This window comes from Eurypyga helias, unplaced genomic scaffold (genome assembly GCF_000690775.1).
Source record: "Eurypyga helias isolate BGI_N326 unplaced genomic scaffold, ASM69077v1 scaffold3791, whole genome shotgun sequence".
Lineage (NCBI taxonomy): Eukaryota > Metazoa > Chordata > Aves > Eurypygiformes > Eurypygidae > Eurypyga > Eurypyga helias.
In genome coordinates this window covers 102386-115021 of record NW_010230047.1, presented here as the reverse complement: position 1 = coordinate 115021, position 12636 = coordinate 102386, and the positions used below count along the sequence as shown (strand labels likewise).

General features: G+C 48.3%; 1 protein-coding gene across 1 annotated transcript in view; it reads right to left on the bottom strand.

Annotated features, from left to right (window-relative positions):
* Positions 1-12636, bottom strand: part of LOC104516307 (GATS-like protein 1) — a 29709-nt gene continuing 17073 nt past the window's right edge. The window contains exons 2-8 of the mRNA XM_010160597.1: positions 9359-9552; positions 8426-8558; positions 7024-7147; positions 6378-6488; positions 4972-5054; positions 3436-3530; positions 1-101 (exon numbers count right to left, since the gene is read on the bottom strand). Of these exons, the coding sequence (XP_010158899.1) occupies positions 36-101; positions 3436-3530; positions 4972-5054; positions 6378-6488; positions 7024-7147; positions 8426-8558; positions 9359-9552 (806 nt within the window). The 3' untranslated portion in view covers positions 1-35. The remainder of the gene's footprint in view (positions 102-3435; positions 3531-4971; positions 5055-6377; positions 6489-7023; positions 7148-8425; positions 8559-9358; positions 9553-12636) is intronic.

The window sequence follows — 12636 nt, the reverse complement described above, 5'->3', positions numbered from 1 at the left end:
TAATAAAAAGCATCTGGAACCAGCTCAGAAGATTTCTAATGCTTTTCAGCTTGACTGACTTGGAGTGCATTGACCACACCGTTTATATTTTCTTCAGGTACCTGCAAGGAAACAAAAAGAAAGGTCACGCTCTAGCAAAAGCCAAGGGGGGATGACAAGGGAAGTAAAGGCAGGAGATGAAGCTCGAATAGTCCCAAGGAGCCAGGCACTTTGCTGCTGAATATCCTGACTCCACTGAGAAAGGACTCCATCCACAAGAGAGACCCTCCGGTCCACAAGCTTCCTTAGGAACTAAAACTGTGAGATCTGGCAGGTATTCAGCCTGTATGATGGGTGGGGAAGCAACTCTTTTGGGGTTTTCCTTTCCTTCTGCTCTTCCTCTCCCCTCCTTTCCCTTCCTGTTCTTGGTAAAGCATTTGTAGGTCTGGACCTCGCTCACGCAAAGGGCCTGTGTGATTTAAGTGGCTGCCTAAGGGCCCCATGAGGCTCTTTGGAGCATCCTACAGGTTTGGGACCCCTAAGTGTGGATGGGGAGGCCATGCTGCGTGACAGGGGGACATGCCCATCAAAAGAAGAGAATTGTCGATTGGCTTGTGCTGGGGAGTCCCAGATGGTGTGGTGTAACAGTTTCTTATCCAGTCTTGTGATGAGACTGAACCATAGAAGTCCACATACCAAATTATTAGTGGGTGTCTTTCCACACTTACTGCAAGAAAAAACCTCTCCTAACAGCATATCAAAAGATCTCAGAGCGACTGCCATCGGTGGAAAAGAATATCACAGGTGAAGTTGCATCAGAGAGAAAAGAGGCATCTGACCGTTACATAAACTCAAAGATGACACTCGGGGGACAGGCAGCTAACAGCTCTTGGAAAGTGGGAAGGGGACTTAGGGAAAAATTATCTGTGAGCTGCTGCAAGAAGCCAAAACAATTCACATTAAGGAAGCTGGAGAAGGGACAGCCTCCTCTGCAAGGTATCCGAGTCCTTGGCCAGCAGCACAATACCTGGATTCACCACACAGCCTCCAGAGCTGACAGTGGAAATAACATGGGACCGTGATTTTCCACAAGGCTTTTAACAAAATTGAGGAAAAAAACCCCCTGAGAAATAATAAGAAAGATGTTCATTTTTCCAGTGGGAAGATGGAATAGGAGCAGCTAACTCTGATAATGTGTGAACAAAAGTCAGCTGGGAAAGGAAGAAAACAACCGTACAGCAAATGCTTCTGGGTCAGGCAGAAAACCCCAGCAAACCTCCATCGCAGGAAACAGAACTCTGAGACAGGGCTCTCCACTGCCTCTCCTCCACCACTTTCCCCAGTGCGTTGAACACCGCAGTGGGAGAAGCGTATGACTCTGCTTCTCAAGAAGATAAGGGGCGAAGACCCAGGAATCGATTTTGCACAACCCGCTTTCTTAGCCAGCCCCAGCGGATGGTCACCAGGTCTCCCCATATGCTCCTGCAGGGCAGCACAGGGGCAGGAGGAGGCAGAACGGGCCAGTTCGGGCCCACTGGCTTTGACCTCCTCGCTTAAGCACAAGGGGCTGAACCTGCGTTAGGTCAGCCAAGATCCCTGTCCCAGGGCAGCTGGTGGAACGCGTTCGGTTGCCAGCCACGGCACCAAGCAGCTGCCAGGATGGGAAACATAAAGTTCCGAACTACATCCCAGACATCACTTCAGCCTCAGCAGATGCAAAATGCTGGGGAAGAGGAGGAGCAAGCCATCTCCGAGTCCATGACGGTGAGCAGAGCACCTGGGAAAGGGAAAAGGGACTCTTCTCACTTGTTCTCTCTAGAGGGAGCTGGAAACCACAGCTCTCTCCAGCCCGACCTCAGGTCGCCCGGGGGACACAGCACAGACCTGGGGGTTCCCAGCTGGGCACTGCCCCCCAGAGAGATTTCTTCTCAAGCACAAACCCTGATTTTCAGGGCAAGCTTCTACGGCTACAGCACTGCAGGAAAACCTGAGCATTGACACCCAGGTCAAAGGAAAAAATAAGTAATAAAAACCACTTAAGATGCACAGGAGAAAAAAGATCAAGTGAAAAAGAACAACAGGGTTTCATAAAGCACTCCAATTGTTGACAAGTAGTGAACAACTGTAAATAAAGAAAGGGAGGATGTGGAGAAAGGATTCTAGATGCACTCAGACCCTGGTAAGTGTCACTAGAAGTCAAGGTGCCTGGGTAGCAAAGTTAAGGAAAACATGCCAAAATCTGGGTGAGGGTCTTGGCCAACAAACCCAACCAGAGCCAGCAAGCACACAGCCCAGCCACCACTGCCAGAGCAAAGTCACACACCGGAGGGCTTGAAACCAGCACCATTCAACACATTTTGGAGGAAGGATTTGACAGCTACAACAGCACTGTCCAGACAAAAAGGCTTTTAAAACTGTAAGGAAACAGCAAAAATGCTAAAATACTGATTCGAGTAAGGAAGATCTGCAGATCCAAATAATACCCTGCCAGCTGCTGGGGGGGCAGGAGCTGCTGGGCTCCGATAGAGCGGGACGAGGCACTTTTAAAAGGCGGAGCTGCCTGCAGAGTCATCACAATTGCATGGCACAAGTTTTAAGTGAAATGTCTATTTTAAGTGACAGGGCTGAGCTCTCCAGATTATTGCTTGACAACTAGAAGCACTCTGCATCTTGTGCTCTGCACAGAAAGCGTGCACCTGGGGCCACAACAACAGGTAGGAATGTGAGGCAAAGCTAACAGTATTGATTTTAAAATGGTGTTTTATTAGCTTATCTTATCAGCATAGTTAATATTCAAGAAAATTAGACAAACATATATAACACTTTGACCTTTGCTATCTGGAATAATATTTACTTTTACTCTTTACACACAAGACCTATAGGCTGCAAATAGTTCACACCAACTGTGAAAAACCAAAGTAATTAGCTGAAAAAAACCCACCTTGAATGCTTTGGAGCTTTTACAGGTCAAAAGTAGGGGCCTGAGCAGTGAATTTACAGTGATGAAAGGAGAAATATAGGGCATAAAGGCCACGTTTAAGGGGAAAAAAAAAAAAGGCAAGAAAAGGACTCTCCAGAAGAGTCCCCGCACACAAAGGCACCCTCCTGAGTCCGGAGCCTCTGAGTATGCTTGCAGGAAAACAGCATCTGTGGCTGTTTCCAATAAAAGATAGTGACGCTGTGGAAGAGGCTGCTGGGGGAGGTTGTGAGGTCTCCAACGCCACAGGTCCTGAAGGACTGAGACCAGCCCTGTGCAAGAGTGACACTCCCTAATGCTGTTTGCGTCGGGTAGGGCTGAGCCTGGTTCAGGAGAGGGGCTGGAGAGAGCTATCTGCTGGGCTGCGTCTGAGCAAAGACACTCCAACAAGCTCTCCAGATGGGAAATGATGTTCTCATCATGAGTTTTCTCCTGGGGAAAGATCTCCCCTATTTCAAAGAAGCTGTCTCCATACTCACCAACGCGTGATCAAACTTAAAAGTACTGATGTAGTAGGCTGGGATGTCAGCTGCGGCCAAAGGCTCAGAAATCTGAGCGACAATTCCACATTCATCTGTGGGGGAGATAAAAACGCAATCATTGTCTGAACAGCCACTGTCAGTCTCACACAACTCCTGGGTCTCGCCGGGAAGAAGTTTCTCTTCCCAAGCTCCAATCAGAATGGAGCTCCATAGTCAAATGTGTTCTTTCTCACAAAACTAGGCTCTTTGGGCCACGATACATTGAACGTTTGATTTTACTGCCTCCTTTTTGCTACAGAGAAATGTAAATCCCCCCAAAGGCACAAAACATTAGAACTGGAATGACTTTCAGAGGTCCGAAGAAAGGCAATTAATGGCATTCAGGAGGGAAGCACCAAAGACACTCTCAATATACCCTTACCCTCCCCACTCTTCTCTTTAGTTGTTGCTATTGAACACTTTCTCCTGCATCTCAGAGAGGAAATGTTGACCCACTGGTTGGCCTGGACACACGGTTGGTTCCTAGACCACAGTCCACCACCACCCCTGAGACAGGATTTCACACCAATTTAAATGGTTCATGTCTCCCAGTCTTCACAGATCAATAGTATATTGTTTCCAGATGAAATCTGAGTTTACCTGATCCACACTGAACAGTTCAAGCTGATTCTAAGCTTACACATTTAAACACTGCATATTTAGGGGACTGGCAGCAGTCCTGATGTCCCCTCAGTGCCATATACTGTGCCATTTCTAAGTATTTTGCCTCTAAGATGCATTAAGAGATGGTGCATGAAAATTTCCTTCTTGCTACTTCTGTCTGGCCTTGAAGTAGCAATTAAATATAAAAATTGGCCAAACATTTTTCAGAAATGTTCTTGAAGCCTGTATTTTGTAACTGTTTCAGAGAGCAGGGGAATGAGGCCCAGTGTTTTCTGAAAATCAGGCCTTTGTTGCCGTATTCAGATTAGACTCTGTAAAGTTACAAGGACAAAAAAGTAACAAGAACACTTCTGCAGACGTGAAGCATTTACTCTGTGATACTTAGGTCTGATATTCTTTTCAGTAGAGAAAATGTTTGCAGCACTGGATGTGAAAAAGGTCCATGAACAGGGCTCCCACGTGGATGGCTGTAAATCTATACTAAATCTACTAAAGCCACAGGGTTGCCCCAGGACTGCTCTGGAGTACGACAGTGCTGTCTGACCACTGAGTTCAGTCACCTACAGTGCATTCCCATGCCATCTCTTCATCCCCTTTTCCTCTTTAACCAGAGACCTGGCTGTAGCTACCTCCAAAGACCAACAGATGAATGAAATTTGGATGGAGCTGTCAGGCATGTAGCACTTTCAGAAGTCTGTCTTACTAGGTAGGAGTCAGACACCTCCTGTTTGAAAATCTCAGCTTGCAAAGTCATGTTACACTGCTGGCTCTTCAAAAGCCTTGGCCTCAGATGGATTTTTCCATCATCCTTGAAAGCCCTGAGGCAACTGACTACCTGTGCACCAACTGATCCCCCAAATGTTTACCTACCGAAGCCAAGAGGCTGCCCACCAATCCGCACCATCTTCCAGAGTTCGCCAGATGCACTTGTAAACAACAAATTATTAGGAAATCTGTAAAAGAAGAGGAAGACCGAAATTGGCAATTAAAACACAGCAGTGTGTCAGATCCCGCCTGCGGGGATGCTGCTGTTCCCGTATCCCTGTGCCGCCTGTAGCCAACAATAGCAGGCTCAGGGAAGCTCAGAAAAGTCAAGGCAAGCAGGACAGATGCACCTGCCTGTCCTTCCAGATATCCTATGGCAAATCAGTCTCTGATGCTGGGAAGTGTGCACAGGCACCCCGAGAGGCACAGAGGAAGATTTCTAAGAAACAGGCCATGCCCCAGCTTTACAAACCCCGAGACTGTCAATCTGAAGGCTTGATCTGAGCTGTGCTGAAGGACAAAGTAGGTTTCCACACCTACTTCTAGGAATGAGAATGGTGACCACTGTTTTTGCATCTGAGCATCATCAGTGCTTTCTTCCATACCATCCCTGGGAGGTCCCTGGGAATCCTGGAGAGACCCTCATTTCTCAGCAGGGAAAAGAAGACCAATGGCTAAGAGACTTGCCAAAGGTCAAGCTGGCAACCTGTGAAAGAGAAGGAATCGGCCACCCGGGTTGCCCAAGCACCAAGCTGCCGCCCCAACCCTCTCTTGAAGGCAGCCAGGGGCTTACTCCAATTAAGGTCAAAGAAACTTCCAAGAGGGCAATTAGTTAATCCAAAACAAGTCCCTAGGGCAGGCAAGAATCAAACCCAAACACTGCACTGTGTGTTGAACGCACACCTATGCACTGTACCTCACCGCAGCACCCTGTCTAGCCTCCAGACCTCCGAGACTGCTGTGCTGTGAAGCTGCAGAAGTACACACACAAACAGGCTGATATTTGCTCTCTAGCTGACTTTCTCCTTGCCAGACAAACGAGTCATGGGCTCCCGCTGCACAGGGATGACTCAGTACATTATCATCACAACGAGACTCCGCACCAAGCCCAGCCATGTGTAAACGCAAAGCGGGAGGACAGCATCACTGATGTCCCCACCCTACTTCTGGCCTTTAGCAAATCTTCAACCATGCACACCCGATTACATGCACAACTCACAAACAATGGAATAAAAATGGCAAAATCACTTTTTTCTCCAGTGTTCCCGTTTCAAAAGTGAGAGAACCGTACACTGTGATTTCACTGAGGTCTTGGACACGCAAGCCCAAAATGGGGCTGGGACTAACATGCCAAGCTTCACTCAGAAAAGTGACAGGGTGTACAGGCACATGACACCCACGCAATGAGGTTCCCAAAAATTAACATGGAGGAGCTTAAGCTGCTTCCTGCTCCTTTAAGAACACCTCAGGTGCTTTTTTGGGGTCCAGGAGACTCTAAAACCAAAACTCACCTCTGCTGTGTCTGGACGTCCATGACCAAGGAGATGTAACCCTCAATGAGAGAAAAGGAGAAAAAGCGAATATGTCCCGAGTCTTCGTTGCCCACCACCGAGTCTTTTACTCTGAAGAAACAGAAGGGAACAGCATTAGAAGAGCAACCGAGGGCTTTTAAAGCAGATATAGCCAGTAAACCCAGAATTATTCACATACTGACTTAGGGGAAGCATGCTGAGTCCTGTCACAATCTACTGCTTTTCATTTTTTTTGATTTTGCAGGGAAAAAATGCCTGTCCCTCCAAAACTCTCCCATTCCTGCCCAAGGTACTCTTGTAGGAGGTTGCAGGCACCAATGGGCACCAGCACAGCTGGCCATGCAGCCTCCAGCCACATGTGGGTATGCAGCACAGCTACTCAGCTTAAATCTGAAAAGGCACAACCTTCCAAAGCCAATGGATGTCTTTGGGCACCCTCAATCTCCTATCTGGCTTCCACCTGTGAGGGCAACCCTCTCGAGGCTGTACACTTCCCTCCCTAGGCACAGGGCTTAGCAGCAGTGTAAGGCCACGCAGATCCGTTGGCATCCCGGAGTAACCTGCATTTGTGCCTCCAGCCCCTTGCCCCACCTCCCCTGGAGCCTGTCTCCCCGCCAGGACCTACCCATTGGAGTAAAACATGACATCCATTAGGAGTGTAGCAACAGTGGGAAGGGTATCTGGATCCAGGCTGGTGACGCAGAACATATTACTCGGACTGGAAAGGGGATGAATGACAGGCCTCTGAACTGAAAGAGACACACACAGACACACACAACCATGAAGCCACATCCCACCAGACGTGTTATCCATGCACCAGCCGCAGGGAAAACTGACAGTGTCTGTAAGAAAGTTCCTCGTGGCTGAAGCCTTGCTGGTCCTCAGACACGGACCGAGGAGCCTGGGACAACGTGCTCTTGCCATGTCCTCCCCAGGGTACAGGGTGGGATCATCCCGAGCACCCTGCCCTGCACGGGACACAGGTCGGCTCTCTGCCCGTGGGGGCTTTCAGGACATGGGGTGTATCCACGTGAGACGAGGGGCAAGCAAAGGAGGTGGCAACACAAACTGAAAAGTAGGAATAAATTCAGGCTTCCATTACTTAAAAGGCAGGACTATGGAAGGCATTTCTCTGGCTGTGGTTGCTGGCAGCACAACCTCTTCTCCCTCCTTTCTGGGGGTCTATTTTGCCCTAATACCTACAAAAATTAAAAACCAGCTGACCTGCAGCAGCCTGGCAACCACATCTGCAGTCAGTAGCTGAAAACAGCTGGTATTTAGGCATGCAACTATTAAACACAGCAAATTGCATACCTGTGCATAATCCACATGCGCTTCACTGTGCTCTTCCTTCAGGCTTTCTGTATAAGGCTCATTTTCATAAACAAGATGATTTATAGCTATCAAGTGACGAGGCTGAGTGGCACTTCATAGTAACTGATCCCTGCTTTGTTTGGTTATGGGCACAAAATTACTCACAGGTGGGTAGGTAAACATATGTATTTAAGTAGTTCCTTTTCCTTGTTGTGCCCTTTGCTTGATGCTTGCTCCTCTAGACTGGAAACATCCTATGGCTCTGTACAGCCCTGGGCTGACAGCGGCCTTGATCCTGACTGGTACTGAAGTGTGAAAGTTCAACAACAATATTCTCTGTGCATCAGCTGCAATACTTCAGCTTTTCTAAGCCATTTTCCTTTGAAATGTTGAAATGTGGAAGTATGGGCTACAAGCAATGTTATTTTTGTAACTAAAATGAACTGTACTTCAACCTTGTCTCCTACAAAAGGCGTGTCTCCTCTAGAGGTGTGAAACTAGCATTAAAAGGCTCAAATTCAGCAAAGTTCATCAGCATTACTCAGAAAGTTAAGCCAAACTGGGACATACTCAGGTAAGTGTTAAGATGGTTCACTACCTTACAAGAGGATAAGCATTCACCAACATGCTGAAGGCAGGTAGCAGGCACACTTCTTGCCCCATGCGTCACGGAGACCAACTCCTCGGCAAGCTGAGCCCACGCTGGTCCTTACCCAGTTTTGGTTTGACAAATCCATTCGTTATCCCAAGGTCATCAGCAGCCACCGTCTCCCCGTTCACTACTCTGAGGATGGTGAACTCAGCAGCCAGCGTGTGCATCACGAAGGGCAGGTCTCGCTCACGTACCTGAAGGTGACAACAGGATTCACTCGTGACGATGTGCACCAGAAGTGAGAAGACACTTCAGCGGGGGTTACATACTCTCAGGGCACAGAAACAGGGACACATCACTCCTGCTAGAGCCAGCAGGTGCATAAGGATAATTACCATCTGGATGTGCATCTAGAGAAGCCCTTTTGGTGATATCACTGCAAATATTGGTAGGATTAAGCACCACGGTGTTTTTTAAGGCTGTGGGAAGTGTGGAGACTTCTGCAAGCTTCAGGCAGCTTGCAGTTACTGACAGGGAGATGTTTCACCTCTTTTCCAGCATCCTTTCACAAACTCAGCATTCCCTGTCCTTCAGCCTTGTTTCCTAAGGACATAAAGCTTCTGTGGTTGTACTCTGTGCACATACACATACATGCTTGAGACAGAAAGACAGTCTGTCTGTCCACCCCCAAAGCAACTTCGGAGCCTCTTGGCCAAACTGACAGCAAACACTGTCTTCCTCTAACCCTCAGAAAAAGTGTCTGAGCGATGGTGGGAAATGCTGCCAGTGCTTCCACTGAAGGTGAGACTGCAGTGCGGGCTCAGTACTTTCACTGGACACCATACAACCCTTACCAACAAATGCCTCATCGCATGAGTAAAGCTGCTGAGATGTCAGAAAGCCTAACTACAAGGCACAGAGCTCTGGGGAAAGCAGACTTAGGTACTTCTGCTGCTCCTCAAGTAATTTGTTCCCAGAAATGTGATTAAAACTGCCCAACTGAACTGTCATCTGGTGGCAGATGACTCTGCCTGGTCCTCACACGTCCTCTTACCAGGATGAAGTCCGTCTGATAGGTGGAGAGCATGAACACTGAGATGTTTTGGTCAGCTAGCGGTGCTATTACTGACTTGGCGATTTTGGTCACTCCGATGGGCTGGGAGCCAGAGAAGCCACCTCCGCCAGACACCACGTTGAGGGCAAGCCATGTTGCATCGGCCACGCTCAAGTGTTCCGAGGAAGGGAGCTCTGCAAAGAGACAGAGAGGGAGGACAGAGGATTTTTTAGAAGCAGAGAAAACCAAGTCCACCATCCAGTCCACATGTGGTTTGTGCAGACCTCAGTGAGAGCAGTGAGACGAGCCCACTTATCCAGCCAACCTCCTGGGCTTCCCACGCTGCTTCACAGGTTGGTACTGTGCTGCTTTTTAGATACACCGATTCCAACAACTTCCACTGCAGGATACAGACTTTCAAGGACAACACAGGGATGACAGGAGCCTCAGCCATTCAGTTGGACACTGGTGACTAGCACTGCTGACTTCCCACGTGGAAACAGCCTGAGGTCTTTGACTTTACCTGAATCTCCTCTATCACACAATTTCTCCAAACACTTCAGCTTCTCTGGTCACTTCTGTTTACTTTATCCTGCTTAAACCTATGTTCTGTTCTCACGGACTTGAGAAGGAGGTGACAGAGCAGCCTGGACATGAGCCCAAGACTTGGGAGGTGTAGAGCAGGTACCCTATGCATCTGTGGGCTGCTACCTCCCCCAAGCAGAGGACAAGAACTGCACAGCTCTGCGAAGGATGGATAGTGTAACGTATACACTAGAGATTACAAGGTGACCACATGGTAAGATAATGGAAATCTTTTTTAAGAACACCCCGGGTCCATTCATTTCTAGTCTGTTCTCATTAAGTAGTTAAAAATCTTCAGATAAACCATTTAATACAAAATATGAACTGTTTTAAAGAAACCTTAATGTATTAACAGCCCGTAAAACCAGACACGGACTCTAGAACGAAGCATAAACTTCTCTAAGATTCTCTGGACTTTGGATTTTGGTTTGGCAAATTATAGAAACAAACAGTTCAGATCCAGATCCAGACTTACAAATACGTAATCCCAGTTAAATCTACTTGGCATAAGGAATCTGACCTCAGATGCAGAGCCAGCCAGCAGAGACACAGCGGAGGTCCCAGCGGAAACCTACACACTTTGCTCAGAGGTCAGACACAGCCAAGCAGTCCAAAAGCGTAAATCCCAGTACTGCTGCTCTTGCAGCCAGCACCCTGGCACCGCAGGCCAGCCACTTCGTGTCTCGGTACCCACGTTTCCTCCTTGTCCACCTGCTCCTGGCTTCTCCACCCAGTATCCTTTCCTTCTCCTTCAGCGAGACCTTTGGGAGCTGTTTCTGTACATGTAATAAATCCATAACCTCACACCCCTGAGTCCCCAGGCACCACTGCTGTGAGACGACGACAGCGCTGAAAACCCAGAATGAACTGACTAACAAATACTGTTCGTTTTCCTCTCCTCAATAACCTCGATTGTGTGTGGCATGAAAATAACCCTGAGCAAACACACTGCAAACAGTGGGGACGCTGAGGATTCTGCTTCTGCATTTTGATGTTTAGCTTCATAGGCCAATGTTTCTTTTTTACTGAATAATCAGAGCTTATATGGAATGAAAACTAGACACCGGGGAGAGTGGGTAAGTTTGTGCATTCATCAACAGCATGTTACCTCAGAGAGACCTGTGCAAGCTGCTTGCAGAAAATTATTGCAGCAAAATACCCTTTTCTGATCTGACAGCCCTTTGCATCAGAAAAGCACCCCCAAAACAAAGCGTACTACATCAACAGGCGTGGAGAAGCTAGGGCTCAAAACAACTGCTGCTGATCTAAGAAGCAGCTGACGTCTTTTTTTCCTTTATTCCCACCTCTGCTCCTTGCCTGTGAAATAAATAAGAAGGGAAAAAAAAAAGAAAAAAGATGCGTTCCTCCTTTGGACATGTACTTGCTCCCTGGCAGCACAGAGCGGGCAGGCACAGGCAAGGCCACCTGCACGTCATCGGTATTTACCATTCCATTTCCCGCATCCCAGAGCCATTAAAGCAGACAGGCAACTAAATCACGGAAAGGCCAAGCGACACCTTTCCTCTCCGCAAGCTCATCCCCCAAAAGCCTCTGGCAGCATTGGCTGCCCCAGCTCCGCCTGCTCCGGGTCCTGTGCTCACCGACCTGGCCCACCGGCAGCAGGCAAGTCCCAGTGTGCCCAGGTCGCCAAAGACTCGTTACCAGCAACCAGAAGAGATCACAACTCAGTTCCCTCTCTGCGAACACAGCAGATGATATTCCTGCTTCGTATGGGTGACGTGTGCCTAGCTGCAGTTCATTAAATACCAGTTTAAATACTATTTTGGGTCAGGGGTGTGACGGAAGACGCAGTATTTCATGGTGGATGGAGGCATTACCGCATTTCACTCTGGCAGCAGTGGTGCTGGAGGAGCTGCCCCAAGAAGACCTCGTCAACCTCTTCCCCAAGGGGCAGGAAGGCTGATTTGCTGGTTGCATTTGTAATTACTGGCAAGTGTTGATCATGTTTGGTTTTATGCATTTAACAGGCCCTGTGAAGTGTGACAGGGGCCACTGCATTTGCTTAAGTAACTTGCCTCTCATAATTCAATTAACTTTGCAAAAAATATAGATAAAGCGACTGAAAAACTAATTTTGGACACTGTTTCCACTAGGCAGCCAGATGGAAAAGTACAGCCCAAATTTTAATAAAACAAGCCCAGGCTAGAAGCTCAACAAATTCAGCTAAATAGCATCAAACAAGCCACGTGGGAAGGTGCTTTGCCCAGGAAGCTGTTAAACGCTGTAAACCCAAGGAGAGCTGAAAACACCAGACGCTGACATTACCGCAGACTCAGTGAGGCAGAATAAGGTAATAAACAAAGAGCAAAATGAGGACTTGCCTGTGTTTCGGCACCAACCCAGCAAACCCACCATCCTCACCCCCAGGAAAGCAGAGCTCCCGAGGCCCTGCAGCATCCCCTGTCCTTGCGCTGCGTGGTCGGCGCAGGAGTCTCTGCTGAGCACCGAAGATCCTCTTGGAACTGGTTTATCAGGTCACTCCCACTTGGGGACAACTCACCTCTGGCTGAAAAGGACCTCTAAGAGGTCAGAGACTTGGGCTTTGTTTTGAATTTGCACTGGGGTGAAGCCTTCCCATTTCTGGTTTTGCTGTGCAGCACTCGGCAGACCTGCTGCCAGGAGCAGGTTCGGCTGCCGCAGGCTCCGCAGCCATCGTGTGCTGCCCGGCGTCC